We start from the raw sequence: 21,936 nt of genomic DNA on the forward strand, positions 1-21,936 counted from the left end.
TGTATGGGTCTCCCCCCAACACTCACACAGTGATCTACAATTACTGTCTCCTTTAAAACTCACACACCGGCCCCTTTATAAACTTTATGAACTTATTTTTATCGGCACGGGGTCTCCGAAAATTCCGCCTAATTTGCCTTTAACATCGACTGCAGCAAATGATCAAATTACTGTGTCAATTAAATTTACCACACACACCGCTGGAGTTATCTGTCTCCTTTAAAAGGCCAGTGGTCAGCCCACAGCCTCTTGAGATAGCAAAGCAGCTACAATCCTGTGGGTTTGTCTGAAGTGTATTCTGACCTGTGAATCAATGTAATCCTCCGATTGTTGCTATAGCAATCACAGTTTAATTTCCTGTTGTTATTAACACTGAAGAATACTTCAAAGTAAAAGGAAATATTGCTAGCTTTAAAAAAATGAAGTATGATACAATTCACTCTAAACTGATGATAAACTTATTCAGGGCTGGAAAGGTCAAGGGGTAAAGGTAAAGACAGAAATGCGGTTCAGTTAAACAAACAGGTCTGGGTCGGGCGATGGATCCAACAATTTTGGGATACTTTTCAATATCACGGAGGGTGACGCTGCATCGTCAACTCCCCACTCTGTTTGCTGATGCCTCGGAGTCTCCTTGCAGGAAGAAAGGAAATATCAGACAGGGACCTCGGGCTTTGTCGTGGCCAGCGGGAGAGTGAGGGTTGCCAACCCTCCAGGATTGGCCTGGCGACTCCATGAATCGAAGGTCAATCTTCAGGACAAAAACCCGGGGGAGAAAAATCAGCAATTGTGACAGTTTCTTTTCATTATCTTTGAACATTTTTGTTTGTTAATTATAAAAAAAGATTGGAGATGGGGGAACAAAAAGGCTGTTTGCCCAATTGGATGATTCTTGACTCTCAGCCAATTCAGAGTCTTTTCACTTTCCGATTGGCCGTGGGAAGGCGGTGAGTTGGGAGGGCGGACGTGTGGGGTGACCAATGGTGGGGGGAATCTCTGAATACATTCAACCAGAGTTGGCAACCCTTATGGAGAGTGCGTTGGTACATACCTAGCATCAAATCACATACCTACCTTCCTGGGAGCAGGAATATGAATTGTTTCCAGATCAAAATCAAACTCCATGACTGCCTGTAAATCACTGCCTTCTTCTGCAGGCGGATCCCAAGCAATGCAGTGCAATTCTCCACAACCTAACTTGCTGGTCCCAGGATCTACGACTGAACTTCTTAAACTTGTTTAGAGTCCTTGGATGAACACCTGGCTTCCGAAGATGTTTAGGATCTTCTTGAATGGTGGAGGCAGGAGGTCGATGTGATGCAACCTCCAGGAATATACTCAACCAGATGTTGGTAACCCCTATGGAGAGGTACAAATCGAGCATCAAATCACATACCTACCTTCCTGGGAGCGGGAATATGAATGGGGGGGGGGGGAGGGGCGGGGAGGGAGCAGCGATGGAATGATTCCGGGCTAGAAAAAAATAAATAAACAACAAGAAAACGGTCTCGATGTTCTTGAGCGAGCCAGGATGGGGGAGATGAGCTGTTCGGGTTTTCTCTGCGCTCTCCTGGCAGCTCAGGACAGGATAAGGCTCTTACACAGCCTGCCAACACTCGCTCATGGTCACAATGGGCGGTTGGCATTGGTATCTCAGTCCGAGTCAGGAGCGAAGGGAAGAAAAACAAATTGTGTGGGGGGGGGGGTTTATATATTTATATATATACAAAATATGTAACACAGATTTGTAATATTCTCAAATGTGATGGGAGTCGACAACAGCACTTGTACGTGTAGAGGAGATGGAAGTAATGAATTATCAATTGGATACTTGTCAGGTATCCCAGAGAGTTTTGCTGTGGCAATCGGCCAACAGTTTTTCTCGCGTTGTGTGGTGTTCCTTGTAGCAGCTTCTGAGGCACACGGAGGTTTCTTTTTAAAATCACTTCTGTAGCGACACAGGATCAAATGCCCAAATGTTTTACAGGTGTCCCCTCGTCCTCCTGGTGTGATTCAGCTGAAGGTAGCAATGGCCTGCGGTTGTTTTTTTCTATAAAATATATGTCGAGCTCCTCAGTTGGTTTCATGCGGTTTTCTCCGTTGCGCGTAGCCTGATGGTAACCGTTGGATTGTAGCCTTTAAAAGAAAAAGGGCAAATGACAGAATCTAAACACGCAAGGCAGTCTGTCTAATCTGTCCGAGGTTCAGTGGAGCAGGTGTAGTCACTGAGAACGCGGTTCCATATATTAACGCAAAGATTTGCAACACAAATATTGATTCATCCCCAGTGATTCCGATCGAATACCGATTCACTCCCAGTGATTCCGATCAAATATTGATTCACTCCCAGTGATTCCGATCAAATATTGATTCACTCCCAGTGATTCCGATTGAATACTGATTCACCCCCAGTGATTCCGATCGAATACCGATTCACTCCCAGTGATTCCGATCAAATATTGATTCACTCCCAGTGATTCCGATCGAATACTGATTCACCCCCAGTGATTCCGATCGAATACCGATTCACTCCCAGTGATTCCGATCAAATATTGATTCACCCCCAGTGATTCCGATCAAATACTGATTCACTCCCAGTGATTCCGATCAAATATTGATTCACCCCCAGTGATTCCGATCAAATATTGATTCACTCCCAGTAATTCCGATCGAATACTGATTCACTCCCAGTAATTCCGATCAAATATTGATTCACTCCCAGTAATTCCGATCAAATACTGATTCACCCCCAGTGATTCTGATCGAATACTGATTCACTCCCAGTGATTCCGATCAAATACTGATTCACTCCCAGGGATTCCGATCAAATATTGATTCACTCCCAGGGATTCCGATCAAATATTGATTCACTCCCAGTGATTCCGATCAAATACTGATTCACTCCCAGGGATTCCGATCAAATATTGATTCACTCCCAGTGATTCCGATCAAATACTGATTCACCCCCAGTGATTCCGATCGAATACTGATTCACTCCCAGTGATTCCGATCAAATATTGATTCACCCCCAGTGATTCCGATCAAATATTGATTCACTCCCAGTGATTCCGATCAAATACTGATTCACCCCCAGTGATTCCGATCAAATATTGATTCACCCCCAGTGATTCCGATCAAATATTGATTCACCCCCAGTGATTCCGATCAAATATTGATTCACCCCCAGTGATTCCGATCAAATACTGATTCACCCCCAGTGATTCCGATCAAATACTGATTCACCCCCAGTGATTCCGATCAAATACTGATTCACTCCCAGTGATTCCGATCGAACACTGATTCACTCCCAGTGATTCCGATCAAATACTGATTCACCCCCAGTGATTCCGATCAAATACTGATTCACTCCCAGTGATTCCGATCAAATACTGATTCACCCCCAGTGATTCCGATCGAATACTGATTCACCCCCAGTGATTCCGATCAAATACTGATTCACTCCCAGTGATTCCGATCAAATACTGATTCACTCCCAGTAATTCCGATCAAATACTGATTCACTCCCAGTGATTCCGATCAAATACTGATTCACTCCCAGTGATTCCGATCAAATATTGATTCACTCCCAGTAATTCCGATCGAATACTGATTCACTCGCAGTGATTCAGATCAAATACTGATTCACTCCCAGTGATTCCGATCAAATATTGATTCACCCCCAGTGATTCCGATCAAATACTGATTCACCCCCAGTGATTCTGATCAAATATTGATTCACCCCCAGTGATTCCGATCAAATACTGATTCACTCCCAGTGATTCCGATCGAACACTGATTCACTCCCAGTGATTCCGATCAAATACTGATTCACTCCCAGTGATTCCGATCAAATATTGATTCACCCCCAGTGATTCTGATCAAATACTGATTCACCCCCAGTGATTCCGATCAAATACTGATTCACTCCCAGTGATTCCGATCGAACACTGATTCACTCCCAGTGATTCCGATCAAATACTGATTCACTCCCAGTGATTCCGATCAAATATTGATTCACCCCCAGTGATTCTGATCAAATATTGATTCACCCCCAGTGATTCTGATCAAATACTGATTCACCCCCAGTGATTCTGATCAAATATTGATTCACCCCCAGTGATTCTGATCAAATACTGATTCACTCCCAGTGATTCCGATCGAACACTGAGTCACCCCCAGTGATTCTGATCAAATATTGATTCACCCCCAGTGATTCCGATCAAATATTGATTCACCCCCAGTGATTCTGATCAAATACTGATTCACCCCCAGTGATTCCGATCAAATATTGATTCACCCCCAGTGATTCCGATCAAATACTGATTCACCCCCAGTGATTCCGATCGAATACCGATTCACCCCCAGTGATTCCGATCAAATACTGATTCACCCCCAGTGATTCCGATCAAATACTGATTCACCCCCAGTGATTCCGATCGAACACTGATTCACCCCCAGTGATTCTGATCGAATACTGATTCACCCCCAGTGATTCTGATCGAATACTGATTCACTCCCAGTGATTCCGATCAAATACTGATTCACCCCCAGTGATTCCGATCGAATACCGATTCACCCCCAGTGATTCCGATCAAATATTGATTCACCCCCAGTGATTCTGATCAAATATTGATTCACCCCCAGTGATTCTGATCAAATACTGATTCACTCCCAGTGATTCCGATCGAACACTGATTCACCCCCAGTGATTCTGATCAAATATTGATTCACCCCCAGTGATTCCGATCAAATATTGATTCACCCCCAGTGATTCTGATCGAATACTGATTCACTCCCAGTGATTCCGATCAAATACTAATTCACCCCCAGTGATTCTGATCAAATACTGATTCACTCCCAGTGATTCCGATCGAATACTGATTCACTCCCAGTGATTCCGATCAAATACTGATTCGCTCCCAGTGATTCCGATCAAATATTGATTCACCCCCAGTGATTCCGATCAAATATTGATTCACCCCCAGTGATTCTGATCAAATATTGATTCACCCCCAGTGATTCTGATCAAATACTGATTCACCCCCAGTGATTCTGATCAAATATTGATTCACCCCCAGTGATTCTGATCAAATACTGATTCACTCCCAGTGATTCCGATCGAACACTGATTCACCCCCATTGATTCCGATCAAATACTGATTCACCCCCAGTGATTCCGATCGAATACCGATTCACCCCCAGTGATTCCGATCAAATACTGATTCACCCCCAGTGATTCCGATCAAATACTGATTCACCCCCAGTGATTCCGATCGAACACTGATTCACCCCCAGTGATTCTGATCGTATACTGATTCACCCCCAGTGATTCTGATCGAATACTGATTCACTCCCAGTGATTCCGATCAAATACTGATTCACCCCCAGTGATTCCGATCGAATACCGATTCACCCCCAGTGATTCCGATCAAATATTGATTCACTCCCAGTGATTCCGATCAAATATTGATTTACCCCCAGTGATTCCGATCGAATACTGATTCACCCCCAGTGATTCCGATCAAATATTGATTCACCCCCAGTGATTCCGATCGAATACTGATTCACTCCCAGTGATTCCGATCGAATACTGATTCACTCCCAGTGATTCCGATCAAATATTGATTCACTCCCAGTGATTCCGATCAAATATTGATTCACCCCCAGTGATTCCGATCGAATACTGATTCACCCCCAGTGATTCCGATCAAATACTGATTCACCCCCAGTGATTCCGATCGAATATTGATTCACTCCCAGTGATTCCGATCGAATACTGATTCACTCCCAGTGATTCCGATCAAATACTAATTCACCCCCAGTGATTCTGATCAAATACTGATTCACTCCCAGTGATTCCGATCGAATACTGATTCACCCCCAGTGATTCCGATCGAATACTGATTCACCCCCAGTGATTCCGATCGAATACTGATTCACCCCCAGTGATTCCGATCGAATACTGATTCACTCCCAGTGATTCCGATCGAATACTGATTCACTCCCAGTGATTCCGATCAAATACTGATTCACCCCCAGTGATTCCGATCGAATACTGATTCACCCCCAGTGATTCCGATCAAATACTGATTCACTCCCAGTGATTCCGATCGAATACTGATTCACTCCCAGTGATTCCGATCAAATACTGATTCACTCCCAGGGATCCCTAAATTTGCGGTTTCCTAGTTTGAAGCTGTGCTCTTTGCCCTACTCTTGCCCAGATTCACCTTTTCCAGCTCCTTAACTATGTGTACCTCAATAAGATCACCTCTCAGACATCTCCTCCCCAGGTTGAATAGCCCAAGTCTCTCCAGTCTTTCCCCATAACTCAGGCCCTTGACACCGCAGATCTGGCACGTGGCTCTTCTCTAACTTGCCTCCAGTGCTTGAATAGCTCCTTGGTGTTTTGACAACCAGAACTGGACACGATACTCAAGGTGCAGTCTGACTAGAGCAATGTACAGTTAGGTCACAAACCCTTCTCAACTTGTACTCTTTGCTGGTGGAGTTCAACATTGTATCAGCTTTGCTGATTGGTGCTCTGCATTGGTTGGACATGTTAAATGTCAAGTCTATGGACTCCTGGAGCTCTTCAACTTCATGCGTCACTTTCTCGTCATTCTCGAAGAATGTGGGCCCTCTATTTTTCCTTCCTATGTGCTGTAATTGTCTGCATTAAGGTTCATCGGCCATTATTTGGCCCACCTACACAATTCTATGGCTGCATATAGTGACACCACTATTCCTGGCTTGAATGGAGATGATTGGGTAATTGCCCCGTCAATCACGCCTGGAGACCACACTGCTGTAAGTGACTGGGATTGAGTTGACGCTCATAATTTGTATTATGTAACTATCCCCCACTTACTGCAGTTTGCTCGAGAAATAATCAATTTGTATTATGTAGCTATCCCCCGCTCCATGCATTTTGCTGGAGAAATAATCCTGCTTTTATTGGGAGATGTTGCTGTAGTTTTGGGTCGTGAGTTCAATTTCCTGTAGTTCGTAGTGACTGTTTAAATAGATTCTGTTTGCTGTAAAATAGACTATGCTATAAAACAGGCTCTGTTTGCTGTAAAATAAACTCTGTTTGCCATTCGCTGTAATATACTCTGTATGAACTAAAATGGACTCTGTTTGCTGTTTTCTGTAAAATAGACTCTGTTTGCTGTAAGTCCTGCCCCGCCTCCAATTCTTTGCCTAACACAGTGGTGTCAATACTCACTCCCCAATTTTATTTATGTAGATCCATAGGAACATAGCAACATAGGAACAGGCGGGGGTGGGTGGGGGGGGAAGAGGAGGACAGGGAGTTGGCAGAGTAGGGTGGGACTGTGTGGGTCATGTAATGTACCAGCTACCAGATGCACAACCTTAAATTGCTAGTTACTGACTGGGAACATTCACAGGAAGTTACTCATTGAGGACGATTGTGAAATGCAAGATGGATTTAAAGTCACAACAAGCAACAAAAAAATTGCAGAAAAGAAAGCAAAATAAATACCTTCTATTCTAATGTTGCCTCTGTTTCTACTCTGTGATTGGTCTCCTGCAAACAGAGAAGGGAAATATATTAAAACTTCCACTCTTCTGGGCAATCAGGGTGAGAGCATAAACTGTTAGCACAAACACAGAGACGAACAAGCTTCAAGCAAGAGTAGAGATTAGAAAGAGTTTTGTTCCCCCATTTTAGAACAGACTCCCAACAAAACCAATTATTGTAGAGTCAATTAACTCCTTTAATTAAGAGGTCAAACAATGGACTTGAAGGCTATGGAACTTTGGATCTATGGTTCCCAAAGCTCTCCACCACTGGGGGTTTTCCTCACCTTGGGCTCGATTTTACCAGGCCTGCGGGTTTCCGGCGGGTTGGGTTTCGGGAGCGTGGTCAACACGCTCGGTGAAATTAGTGGGTTGCCCGCGCGATCGTAGCAGGCAACACACTAATAGGAATCAATTACCTGATCCTCCGGGGTCCACGGCGCTGGCCTGCGCGTCGGGCGGGCTGCGCATGCGCAGTACGATCTGTCAGCTGGAGGCTCTCTAGTTAAAGGGGCAGTCCTCCACTGACAGATGCTGCAACCAAAGGAACAAATTTCAGCATGGAGCAGCCCAGGGGGAAGGCTGCTCCCAGTTTAATGATGCCTCACCCCAGGTATCATCAGATGGGGTGAGGAGGGGGGGGGGGAAGGACACAGATCTTCCCCCCGGCGGGCGGGAGGAAGCGGCCTGCCTCTGCCACCAAGAAGGCCCGGCTCGAGGTGGCAGAGGGGGTCACCTGCGCCACCAACATATGGCCCACCTGCATACAGTGCAGGAGGCGCTGCAATGACCGCAGTAGGTCAGCCACAATGAGAACACGAAGTCTTTCCCCTACACTCCGTCTGCCACAACACTGCCCCCACCCCACATCTCCTTCGGCACCGCCAACACTACTGTGCCACATCACCCTTCATACCCACTCAAACCCCATCCTCATCTTACCTCCACCTACTCACCTCGCCAGTACTCATCCTGCCACTAACACGCAACCCAATCCTCATACAATCTCATTGCTCCATCCCATACTCACCCTCTCGTGCATCTTCCTCACGGCCAGCCTCACTCAACCTGCCACCACCTGTGCTGCAGCCACAGGGCATGCATCACATATGTGCAGTAGGCAGCGTAAGGCAAACGTGTCGTGAGCATGAAGGGGGTGCACAAGGGTGTCTGAGGGTTTGTCATGGGTGTTACCTCTATTGAATTTCAGAGCAACAAACAGCACACATTATATTGACACCACCACTGCCATGTCTCCGCGAATCCTGTCCGTTGTGTCCAATAATGCCGGCTCCTGGGTATCACTATGAGGACCCACCACTGATGCCACCCATCGTGTTACTGCAGAGTAGGTGCAGGTGTAATGAATTCAGGAGAAACTTCTTTACCCAGAGAGTGGTGAGAATGTGGAACTCGCTCCCACAAGGAGTAGCTGAGGCGACTAGTGTAGGTACATTTAAGGGGAAGCTGGATAAACACATGAGGGAGAAAGGAATAGAAGGATATGCTGATAGGGTGAGATGAAGAGGGGTGGGAGGAGGCTCGTGTGGAGCATAAACGCCAGCATAGACCAGTTGGGCCGAATGGCCTGTTCCTGTAATTCTATGTAACATGTGCTGAGTTTAATAGTTGTTTCTTTTTCCATTTTGGATGGTTGTCTGGAAATTGTGACTGATACACTCAGTGGAATCTATAGCCCCACCCCACCGGCCGCGGTGTCTGTTTCTTATTAATATACAGGAAGCACTGTGTTTTTTCCACATTTTGTCACATTCTCGATCAATACTGTTTGAACACAGGCCGCCTCTTTAAAGCATTTCCACATCAGACAAAATGTTTTTTCTGGAGAAAAAATGTGACAAATGACTGTGGTTTATCAGGGAACATGAGATCAAACAGTCACTGAGCTTTCAGAGGAGGCCCAGAGAAAAAAGTTTCTTAGTACATCTGAGGTGAGACCCTCACATCTCGCAGGCACGCCTCGTAAAGGGAATAAGGGGCTTCACTCCAATGCAAATACATCCGCCTACCTGGCAAAGGGATCGACGTAGAGAAGATGTTTTCACTTGTGGGGGAGTCAAAAACTAGGGGCAATAAATACAAGATATAAATCCAGTAGGGAATTCAGGAGAAACTTCTTCATCCAGAGAGTGGTGAGAATGTGGAACTCACTACCACAAGGAGTAGTTGAGGTGAATAGTATAGATTCATTTAAGGGGAAGCCAGATAAACATGAGGGAGAAAGGAATAGAAGGATATGCTGATAGGGTGAGATGAAGTAGGGAGGGAGGAGGCTCGTGTGGAATAAGAACACGGCATGGACCAGTTGGGCCGAATGGCCTGTTTCTGTGCTGTACATTCTGTGTAATTCTATGACCTTGGTTTTTTCTTGTCTACCAATTCCTATGTTGCTATGACAATCGGCATGCTGCAGTGCTTCGACAACAACAACTTGCATTTATATAGCACCTTTATCATAGTAAAAGGTTCCAAGGCGCTTCACAGGAGTGTAATCAGACAATATCTAACACCGAGCCATATAAGGAGATATTAGGACAGGAAAGTCATAGGTTTTGACGAGTGTCTTAAAGGAGGAGAGAGAGAGGTGGAGAGGTGGAGAGGTTTAGGGAGTGAATTCCAGAGCTTAGGGCCTAGGCAGCTGAAGGCACGGCCGTCAATTTTGGGGTGAAGGATGTCAGGGATGCACAAGAGGCAAGAGTTGGGGGAACGCAGAGATCTCGGAGGGTTGTAGGGCTGGAGGAGGTTACAGAGATAGGGAGGGGTGAGGCCACGGAGGGATTTGAAAACAAGGATGAGAATTTTAAATGTCAGACATTGCTAGACAGCGAGCACAGGGGGTGATGGGTGAACGGGGCTTGGTGTGCGTTAGGATACGGGGCAGCAGAGTTTTAGATGAGCTCAAGTTTAAGGAGGGTGGAAGATGGGAGGCCGGCCAGGAGAGAATTGGAATAGTCGAGTCTGGAGGTAACAAAAGCACGGATGAGGGTTTCAACAGCAGATGAGCTGAGGCGGGGGTGGAGGCGGGCGATATTACGGAGATAGAAGCAGGCGGTCTTCGTGATGGAGAGGATATGGGGTCAGAAGCTCATCTCAGGGTCAAATAGGATTTTGAGCTTCGGTCTGGTTCAGCCTCAGACAGTGGCCACAGACCATGGATGAATCAGCTGTCGGATGCATCAGGTCAGAGCTGAGAGTGTGGGTCGTGAAATTGGGTTAAAATCCTAATGAATGAAACATCCTGTTGACAACTTCAATGAAAAAGGTGTCATGAATACAAAATAGGTTTTGTGCCTATATGATATTTTTCTAAACTAAAGTTTTACAAAGGATATTTCACCTCTCTCTTCCCCCCTGCTTAGAGTTTTGATTGGTTAGCTTTGCACACTCGGAAGAAATTTTAATTCACTTCATCCTCTTGGATAAAATCAAGTTTTAGCCTCCCTCAGCTGGGGGTCCAACATAAGACCAATGGTAACCAGCCTGCTGGGATGATTGGCCTTCAATTATCCCATTGCTTCTTATGTTGCTTTGTAAGCTGTGGATTCCTTCGAAGAATATCCCAAGCTGCACCTTCAGGCCTCTAACTTAAGCAGATGTCCAACATGTAGATGGGAACACAGTTAGAGGACTGGAGGAGACCATTGCAATCCAGCTGACCATTCTAAGATGCACTGTCGCATCCTCCAAAAGCCATCTTGCAAGAGATAATTGTAAACAATTTTACAACACCAAGTTATAGTCCAGCAATTTTATTTTAAATTCACAAGCTTTCGGAGGCTTCCTCCTTCGTCAGGTGAACGATGTGAAAATCACCTGACGAAGGAGGAAGCCTCCGAAAGCTTGTGAATTTAAAATAAAATTGCTGGACTATAACTTGGTGTTGTAAAATTGTTTACAATTGTCAACCCCAGTCCATCACCGGCATCTCCACATCATGACTTGCAAGAGATAGTTCAGGTGACAGACAAACATGGAATTTGCATAGAGAAAGAAATTCTTATTTTATACAGCGTCCCAAAAACATCTCCAAGTGCAGTGACCGCTGTTATGTAGGCAAATGTATCAGCAACACCCCCCAAACAGGAGTGAGATTATAGAAACATACAGTACAGAAGGAGGCCATTCGGCCCATTGTGCCTGGGCGGGTGCTTTGAAAGTGCTATCCAATTAGTCCCACTCTTCCTGTGATAAAGCCAACTGCTTTATTAGTGATGTTGGTTAAGGGAGGAATGTTGGGCAGTGTGAGGAGGGGGGAGACCTCACTGCTCTTTGAATAGTTCCATGGGACTTCTAATGTCTATCTGGGACTTCAATTTAACGTGACACATCTTGTCATATTTACTGGAACAAAACTGAGCTAACTACAGGAAACAGGGGTGTGAGTGCATGTCTAACCTTGTGTGGTGTACAGCAATTTACACCAGAATTATAAAATCTGTTAACAGGCTAGTCAATTCAATATCTTCCCAAAGGTTACCGGGGCTAAAAGGGTTAAATTATGAGGTCAGGTTGCATAGACTTGGTTTGTATTCCCTCCAGTATAGAAGATTAAGGGGTGATCGAATTGAGGTGTTTAAGATGATTAAAGGATTTGATAGGGTAGATAGAGAGAAACTATTTCCTCTGGTGGGAGAGTCCAGAACAAGGGGGCATAACCTTAAAATTAGAGCTAGGCCGTTCAGGGGTGATGTCAGGAAGCACTTCTTCACACAAAGGGGAGTGGAAATCTGGAACTTTCTCCCCCAAAAGCTGTTGAGGCTGGGGGTCAATTGAAAATTTCAAAACTGAAATTGATAAATTGTTAGGCGAGGGTGTTAAAGGTTCTGGAACCAAGGCGGGGAGATGGAGTTAAGATACAGATCAGCCATAATCGAATTGAATGGCGGAACAGGCTCGAGGGGCTGAATGGCCTATGCCCGTTTCTATGTTCCATAATGCTCAGCACAGCCTGGGAATCAAACTTTGTGCCTTCTTGATCTATCTCTGGCTTGATTCCCATTGGCATAACCAGGTGAGCCACCAGGAGACGCCTGGAGGATCCCCTCAATTAGAACAAGGCTGAAAAAAACCTTTCTCAAAGGACTCAGCATATCTGCACTCTGTTACATTGACTTGGTGTCAGCTTGGCTCCGTCGGTAGCACTCTTGCCTCTGAGAGAGAAAGTTCTGGGATCAATTCCCACCTCAGAATCCAGGTGTAATCCTGGATGCCGTCTCTTCCCACCCAGCCCCTTAGTTCCTCTTGTAGACTATGTTGTGTCACTGGAAGGAAGGGGAGGTGGGGTGGCTATGTTAATAAAGGAAGGAATCACTGTAATACAGAGAAATGATATTGGGACAAAGCATCAAGATAATGAAACAGTTTGGGTGGAGATAAGGAATAATAAGGGAAAAAAAACATTAGTGGGCGTAGTATATAGGCCTCCTAATAGTTGCAACTCTGCTGGAAGAAGTATTAATCAGGAGATAGTCGGGGCATGTAATAAGGGAACAGCCATAATTATGGGGGATTTTAATTATCATATTAACTGGACAAATCAAATTGGGCAGAGCAGCCTTGAGGACGAGTTCATTGAGTGCATCAGGGATGGATTTCTTGAGCAGTATGTAACTGATCCTACAAGGGGGCAGGCAACCTTGGACCTGGTCCTGTGTAATGAGTCAGGATTAATTAATAATGTCCTAGTTAAGGATCCCCTTGGAACGAGCGACCACAACATGGTTGAATTCCATATCCAATTAGAGGGTGAGAAGGTTGATTCTCAAACAAGCGTACTGAGCTTGAATAAAGGAGACTATGATTGTATGAGAGCGGAATTGATTAAAGTGGACTGGGAAAATAGATTAAAGGGTAAGACGGTACATGAGCAGTGGTGTTCATTTAGGGAGTTATTTTACAACTTTCAAAATAAATATATTCCACTGAGGAAAAAAGGGTGTAAAAGAAATGACAGCCACCCGTGGCTAAGTAAAGAAATCAAGGATAGTATCCGACTAAAAACAAGGACATATAAGGTAGCCAAACTTAGTGGGAGGATAGAAGATTGGGAATTCTTCAAAAGACAGCAAAAAGTAACTAAAGGATTGATTAAGAAAGGGAAGTTAGATTATGAAAAGAAATTAGCAAAAAATATAAAAACAGATAGCAAGAGTTTCTATAGTTATATAAAAAGAAAAAGGGTGGCTAAGGTCCCTTAGAGGATGAGACCGGGAAATTAATGGTGGGAAACATGGAGATGGCAAAAATGCTGAACAAATATTTTGTTTCAGTCTTTACAGTAGAGGACACTAAGAATATCCCAACACTGGACAAACAGGGGACTCTCGGGGGGGAGGAGCTAAATACGATTAAAATCACTCAAGAGATGGTACTCAGTAAAATAATGGGACTCAAGGCGGATAAATCCCCTGGACCTGATGGCTTCCATCCTAGGGTCTTGAGGGAAGTGGCAGTAGGGATTGTGGATGCTTTGGTGATAGTTTTCCAAAATTCCCTGGACTCAGGAGAGGTCCCGGCAGATTGGAAAACTGCTAATGTAACACCGTTATTTAAAAAGGGTAGTAGGCAGAAGGCTGGAAATTATAGGCCAGTTAGCTTAACATCTGTGGTGGGTAAAATTTTGGAGTCTATTATTAAGGAGACAGTAATGGAACATTTAGATAAGCATAATTTAATAGGACAAAGTCAGCATGGCTTTATGAAGGGGAAGTCATGTCTGACAAATTTGCTTGAGTTCTTCGAGGATATAACGTATAGAGTGGATAAAGGGGAACCAGTGGACGTAGTGTATTTAGACTTCCAGAAGGCATTCGACAAGGTGCCACATAAAAGATTATTACTTAAGATAAAAAATCACGGGATTGGGGGTAATATTCTGGCATGGGTGGAGGATTGGTTATCGAACAGGAAGCAGAGAGTTGGGATAAATGGTTCATTTTCGGACTGGCAACCAGTAACCAGTGGTGTTCCACAGGGGTCGGTGCTGGGTCCCCAACTCTTTACAATCTATATTAACGATTTGGAGGAGGGGACCGAGTGCAACATATCAAAATTTGCAGATGATACAAAGATGGGAGGGAAAGTAGAGAGTGAGGAGGACATAAAAAACCTGCAAGGGGATATAGACAGGCTGGGTGAGTGGGCGGAGATTTGGCAGATGCAATATAATATTGGAAAATGTGAGGTTATGCACTTTGGCAGGAAAAATCAGAGAGCAAGTTATTTTCTTAATGGCGAGAGACTGGAAAGTACTGCAGTACAAAGGGATCTGGGGGTTCTAGTGCAAGAAAATCAAAAAGTTAGTATGCAGGTGCAGCAGGTGATCAAGAAAGCCAACGGAATGTTGGCTTTTATTGCTAGGGGGATAGAATATAAAAACAAGGAGGTATTGCTGCAGTTATATAAGGTATTGGTGAGACCGCACCTGGAATACTGCATACAGTTTTGGTCTCCATACTTAAGAAAAGACATACTTGCTCTCGAGGCAGTACAAAGAAGGTTCACTCGGTTAATCCCGGGGATGAGGGGGCGGACATATGAGGAGAGGTTGAGTAGATTGGGACTCTACTCATTGGAGTTCAGAAGAATGAGAGGCGATCTTATTGAAACATATAAGATTGTGAAGGGTCTTGATCGGGTGGATGCAGTAAGGATGTTCCCAAAGATGGGTGAAACTAGAACTAGGGGGCATAATCTTAGAATAAGGGGCTGCTCTTTCAAAACTGAGATGAGGAGAAACTTCTTCACTCAGAGGGTGGTAGGTCTGTGGAATTTGCTGCCCCAGGAAGCTGTGGAAGCTACATCATTAGATAAATTTAAAACAGAAATAGACAGTTTCCTAGAAGTAAAGGGAATTAGGGGTTACGGGGAGCGGGCAGGAAATTGGACATGAAGCTGAGTTCGGATCGGTCAATGCCCTGTGGGTGGCGGAGAGGGCCCAGGGGCTATGTGGCCGGGTCCTGCTCCGACTTCTTGTGTTCTTTAGATTTGTGGTTGGGATCAGATCAGCCATGATCTTATTGAATGGCGGAGCAGGCTCGAGGGGCCGATTGGCCTACTCCTGCTCCAATTTCTTATGTTCTTATGTTCTTATGTAGAAGGTTCCATTCACCAGAATCTGGAATGCTCCTTTTTTTCTCTCTCTCTTTCTCCCTTTTTTGCCAATTTAGTCTACTTCCTTTCCTCTCCTCTCCTGTTGAGTCCCTGATAGGCTACGCTCCTATAGGCACCTCACCCACAAGGCCATTCTTGATGTGGGAGGATCAATAGCGGTTTCAGCAGGCTATTTGATCACAGGAGGCATCACAAGGTCCAACCCCTTTCTTCTCTCGATGTGCACACTCGTAGACTTCCAGCTGAGGTGACCGGATGGCCTCCTCTTGCTAATCCTGGTCGATTTTCCCCTCATTAACCTATGAGATCTGAAGCCAATTGTGGAGCCTTCCCACCAATTACTGAGCTAACTCAGCACAACCTGGAGATCAAAATTGGTGCCTACAGGATCTGTGCCAGGCTTGGTTCTCATCGCTTTTACCAGGTGAGCCAAGTTTTCCCTAATTGGCCTGTGTTTTTATCTGGTTTTTCGCCTCTCCCAGGAGGTTATATGACTTTCGGGTCGGGGGAGGGGGGAATATATTGCGATGGACAAGGCATCACAATTTTGGGGGACAGGGACAGGGCAATATAAATTAAATGGTACAATTTTAAAGGGGGGTGCAGGAACAGAAAGACCTGGCGGTGCACGTACACAAATCTTTGAAGGTGATAGGACAAGTTGAGAAGGCTGTTAAAAAAGCATATGGGATCCTGTGCTTTATTAATAGAGGCATAGAGTACAAAAGCAAGGAAGTTATGCTAAACCTTTCTAAAACACTGGTTAGGCCTCAGCTGGAGTATTGTGTTCAATTCTGGGCACCACACTTTAGGAAGGATGTCAAGGCCTTAGAGAGGGTGCAGAGATTTACTAGAATGGTACCAGGGATGAGGGACTTCAGTTTTGTGGAGAGACTGGAGAAGCTGGGATTGTTCGCCTTAGAACAGAGAAGGTTAAGGGAGATTTGATAGAGCTGTACAAAATAATGAATGATTTTGACAGAGTAAACAAGAAGAAACTGTTTCCAGTGGCAGAAGGGTCGGTAATCAGAGATCACAGATTTAAGGTGATCGGCAAAAGAGCCAAAGTCGACAAGAGGGAACATTTTTTACGCAGCGAGTTGTTCTGATCTGGAATGCGCTGCCTGAAAGGGCGGTGGAAGCAGATTCAATAGTAACTTTCAAAAGGGAATTAGATAAATACTTGAAGGGAAAAAATTTACAGGACTATGGGGAAAGAGCAGGGGAGTGGGACTAATTGGATAGCTCTTTCAAAGAGCCGGCACAGGCACGATGGGCTGAATGGCCTCCCCGTGTGCTGTACCTACTACAATACTATGCTATGCTGATAGGGTGAGATGAAGTAGAGTAGGAAGAGGCTCGTGTGGAGCATAAACACCGGCATGGACCAGTTGGGCCGAATGGCCTGTTCCTGTAATTCTATGTAACATGTGCTGAGTTTAATAGTTGTTTCTTTTTCCATTTTGGATGGTTGTCTGGAAATTGTGATTGATACACTCAGTGGAATCTATAGCCCCACCCCCCCAGCCGCGGTGTCTGTTTCTTATTAATATACAGGAAGCACTGTGTTTTTTCCACATTTTGTCACATTCTCGATCAATACCGTTTGAACACAGGCCGCCTCTTTAAAGCATTTCCACCATCAGACAAAATGTTTTTCTGGAGAAAAAATATGAAAAATGACTGCGGTTTATCAGGGAGCACGAGATCAAACAATCACTGAGCTTTCAGAGGAGGCCCAGAAAAAAAGAAAGTTTCTTAGTACATCTGAGGTGAGACCCTCACATCCTGCAGGCACGCCTGGCAACAGATCCACAATTAAAGCTCTTAACCATTTGGATAAATCCCAGGATTTATCGAATTCAGGCCCAATGGCAAAATACAGCGGCAGGTCACCCATCTTGTTAAGCCGGCTGGAAATTGAGTAAGTCTTTCAAACAAGCTCATTGGTCTCTGTTGCGAGTGTCACTTTCTAGCAAATCCATGGGTTGCTGCTAAACCAATTATGGGTTGGAAGCCGTTACTGAGGTACCGTGACGGGCTTCTTTAAACGCTTTGGGGTAGAGTTTCTGCTCGTTTTCGCCTCCAGATTCCAGCGCAATTGGCCGAACCAGCGCAAAAGATCGGGGAATTTTAAACGTCAAGTGAGTTACGCCCGAAAAGAAAACCGTTCACCCGCTTGTGTTTTCCGCGATCTTTCAAGCTGGTTCGAGGTTCAACTGGCCCGGATAAGGCCCCACCCACAAAACTGGCCGCGTCCCCAGGTCGACATCGCAAGATTCCCCCGATTTCGCTGGTTGGGGGAAGCTCTTCAAATTGCACTCATTTTCTTCGGCGTACGGGCACAAGTCGGCACGTTTTAAAACTTTTCTCATATCAAAGAATATTTCATTTGCTAAGAAACTGACTAGTGCACACCAATGAAACTTGTTAATGGTTCAGTATAGCTTTTTTTTAAGCAACTTTCAGTGATTTTAAATCAGGTTACGCACAGGTGGAGGACGGGACCCCCTGATTAAAAATGTTTATTTGTGCTGATAAGCCCATTCCCAGCTGTACTAATAAAGCTGCAGCAGGTTACCACTCTTAAATACATCAAGAAATCATTTTTAATGGAAAGAAAAAAGAAAAGAAACAATTCTACAAAACTGCCCGATTGGGTCATAAGATGTTTGTGGTTATGCAAATTTATTTTTGGGGAAACTTGAAGGATAACCTAACCTGTGCAATTTCAAGCGCATTTTGGGGGCAAATTCCCGATTGTGCCCGAAGTGGAAACTCTACCCCATTCATTCTTGTTCAGGGGGAACACCATTACATTTCACTTCATTGATTTCTTTCATTCCTATTTATCCTTTTTAGCATTGAATGATTTCAGTCGTTTCACTTCTGTATATTTTAGTGCGGTTCCCAATTCCCTTTCAGTTCAATTCTTCTAAAAGCTCAATAGAATCAGAGTTTCAAATTTAGTACTTCAATTTACAAAAGGTTTTCTGGTTATTTCTTTAGCAGGCCTGTACAGCCTCCATTTCCAATGACATTTAGATCCCATGAAGTACCGACATTTATGTCACAAGAAGTTTAAAGATTTAATCCCATTTATCTTGTCAGCACGGAAAAGGTTTGATTTTATTGAATTTAATTATCGTTTTGCTGTTCTGGATTTTCGGAAAGATTTCATCATTTTCAGAGAGAGAGAGAGAGAGACAACGGATAAACAGTGAAACACACAGGCAGAAAATGTATCAGAAACGGACAGAAAGATAGAAGGAAAGACAAGGAAAGAAAGAGAAAAAAAGAAAAACAGTAAGAGAGTGAAAGAAAGAGGAAGGAATAAAAAAAGAAAAGAGAAAGAAAGAGAAGGAAAGAAGTAAAAAATAATTTAGAAAGAAGAGAAAGGGAGACTGGAAAGAGAGAAAAAAGAAATAAAAAGGAAGAAGGAAAGAGAAAGTAGGACAGAAAGGAGAAGAAAGAGAGAAAAGAGAAAAGAAAGGAAGAGAGAAAAGAAATAAAGAAAGAAAGACTTGCGTTTACATAACAACTGCTATGATCTTAGGACACCCCAAAGTGCTTTACAGCCAATGAAGTATTTTTAAAGTGTAGTCATTGCTGTTTTGTAGACAAACATTGTGCACAGCAAGGTCCCACAAACAGCGATGAGATAAATGACTTGTTGAGGGATGAATGTTGGCCAAGACACCAGGAGAACTCCCTGGTCTTCTTCAAATAGTGCCATGGTTTTTTTTTATTGTCACCTGAACGGGCATTTGACCTCTGACAATACCGCACTCTCTCAATATTGCACTGGAGTGTCAGCCTAGATTATGTGCTCCGGCCTCTGGAGTGGGGATGGAGCCCACGACCTTCTGAGTTCAGAGGGGAGAGTGCCACTAAATCAGCCACCACTGGCTGAGAGGATGCAAGTGGAAGCAGACACTTACACAGAGGGAGAAAGTGATAACAATGAATCAGAGAAAAACAGAGATACAGCAAGAGCGAAAGAAGGTGAGAGCCATGGACAGAGAAGAAAAGAAAGACAGAAAGAGTGGGAATAGCAACAGACAGGGAAACACAAAGAGCTGGTGGGAGGAATCAGATAGCTAGTTACAGAGGCAAAGGATATGAATATATTTGAGAAACATTTTTATCTCTATCAGGAATGCCACAAATCAGTGAGTAATTAAAGTAAAATTATAATAATATTTTTAAAGTAACAAAGTTCCACATCTTAATATCAAAGACCAGATCAGTTCTCCCCCCTCCTTCACTCCAAGGCAGTATTGAGGGAGTGCTGCACTGTCTGAGATGTCGTCTTTCAGATGAGATGTTAAACCGAGACCCCGTCTGCCCTCTCAGGTGGATGTAAAAGATCCCATGGCACTATTCCAAAGAAGAGCAGGGGAGTTCTCCCCGGTGTCCTGGTCAATATTTATCCCTCGACCAACATCACTAAAAAACAGTCTATCTGGTCATTATCACATTGCTGTTTGTGGGATCTTGCTGTGCGCAAATTGGCTGCTGCGTTTCCTACATTACAACAGTGACTACACTTCAAAAGTACTTCATTGGTTGTAAAGCAATTTGGGACATCCTGTGGTCGTGAAAGGCACTATATAAATGGAAGTCTTTCTTGCTTTCTCCCTTTCTATAAAAGGGAGAGAGAGAAGCTGAGAGGACAGGACTGACTGCAGCGGTTCAAGAAGGCGGCTCACCACCACCTTCTCAAGAGCAATTAGGGATGGGCAACAAATGCCGGCCTCGCCAGCGACGCCCACATCCCAGGAATGAATTTAAAAAAAAACATGACATGGGTAAAATTGTACAACTTAGCGTTCCTGGAGCAGACCCTGGAATGCCAGGAGTGAACGGCAGCAGCTCTGGTTTGGAGCTCAGTCCCCCTGCACCATCTTCAGTCTATTAAAGTGGACCCCAGCTCACGTAACCTCTTTTCAGATGCGGATGGGCCGGCCGTAGACTGCCAGCATTTTCTGAGTTTTATTGAAGGAGCTTTTAAACTAGATCACGAACCAATTTTTTTTTTTTGAATTAGCTGGTTGAGCAAGTTACTAAAGTGTCCTGTTCAGGAAGTGACTGGCCGTCTGGATTATCAGGGCTGTATAATGTCCTTAACCATGTTGTCTAGTCGCCCAACTCCACCCTCTGGTGGTGGAGTTATGTATCTAGGTTTTGAAGGAGAATGTAATTCTGTGGATATGTTTTTATTAGCAGTGGGGACTTACTTTCTGTGGGTTTCATTTAAAGATAAAATCTCGGTGCTAAACTATCTGATCTTAAATGGGGTGCAGGGCCTGAGAAAGTGGCCTCTTTGAACCACACTGCTGAATTCTAGGAAAACCCAAAGAGGTAAAGAAAAGGGTTTGCTTTTATCTAAGTACCTTCACGACCTCATGACGCCCCAAAGCGTTTCACAGACAATGAATTACTTCTGAAGGGTTGTCACTGTTGTAATGTAGGAAATGCAGAAGCCAATTTGAGCACAGCAAGATCCCACAAACAGCAATGAGATAAATGACCAAGTAATCCGTTTTAGTGATGTTGGTTGAGGGATAAATATTGGCCAGGACACGGGGACAACTCCCCTGCTCCTCTTCGAAAAGTGGCTGTGGGATCTTTTACGTCCACCTGAGAGGGCAGACGGGGCCTCGGTTTAACGTCTCATCTGAAAGACGGCACCTCCGACAGTGCAGCGCTCCCTCAGAACTGCAGTGAAGTGTCAGCCTGAATTTTGTGCACGAGTCTCTGGAGTGGGACTTGAACACACGACTTTCTGACTCAGAGACGAGAGTGCGACCCGCTGAGCCTTCTGGTGCCAATCTGGGTTGGGAACATTGGATGAACAAGAAAGGAAACTTCATAGGAACAGTGACAACAGTTCCATTGATAAAACGGAACTAAGAAGGGTTTAACATCTCAGGTTTACAGTGTCTGGCCACATAACAACAGTCATTGCACTTCAAAGTAACTCAAAAAACTTCAAATCCATTTTTGTAAATGTTAGACCCGTCATTCCTCATCGTCTAACTGCTACTCAGGTTTCTGGTCTCACCATTTCATCCTCACGGTCATTATCTTCTGCTGCTTCGCCCTGTTCTAACTCGTCACCGTCCACTTCATCACCTTCGAACGGATCCTCCGTGACTGTTTCTGCGGTTTCTGAAGCAGAGTCTCCGTGGGCGAGCTCAGTCCTGCCCTCGTCTGCTTTCTTCCTGGGCTCTGTAGAAACATCCATGAGAGGGA

General features: G+C 44.5%; 1 protein-coding gene across 1 annotated transcript in view; it reads right to left on the bottom strand.

The window, feature by feature from the left end:
* Positions 1 to 1,689: 1,689 nt before the first annotated feature.
* Positions 1,690 to 21,936, bottom strand: part of raly (RALY heterogeneous nuclear ribonucleoprotein) — a 100,578-nt gene continuing 80,331 nt past the window's right edge. Inside the window, exons 7-9 of the mRNA XM_068000755.1 lie at positions 21,746 to 21,912; positions 7,508 to 7,552; positions 1,690 to 2,136 (exon numbers count right to left, since the gene is read on the bottom strand). Coding sequence (XP_067856856.1) covers positions 7,511 to 7,552; positions 21,746 to 21,912 — 209 coding nt within the window. The 3' untranslated portion in view covers positions 1,690 to 2,136; positions 7,508 to 7,510. The remainder of the gene's footprint in view (positions 2,137 to 7,507; positions 7,553 to 21,745; positions 21,913 to 21,936) is intronic.

This window comes from Heptranchias perlo, chromosome 19, assembly GCF_035084215.1.
Source record: "Heptranchias perlo isolate sHepPer1 chromosome 19, sHepPer1.hap1, whole genome shotgun sequence".
Lineage (NCBI taxonomy): Eukaryota > Metazoa > Chordata > Chondrichthyes > Hexanchiformes > Hexanchidae > Heptranchias > Heptranchias perlo.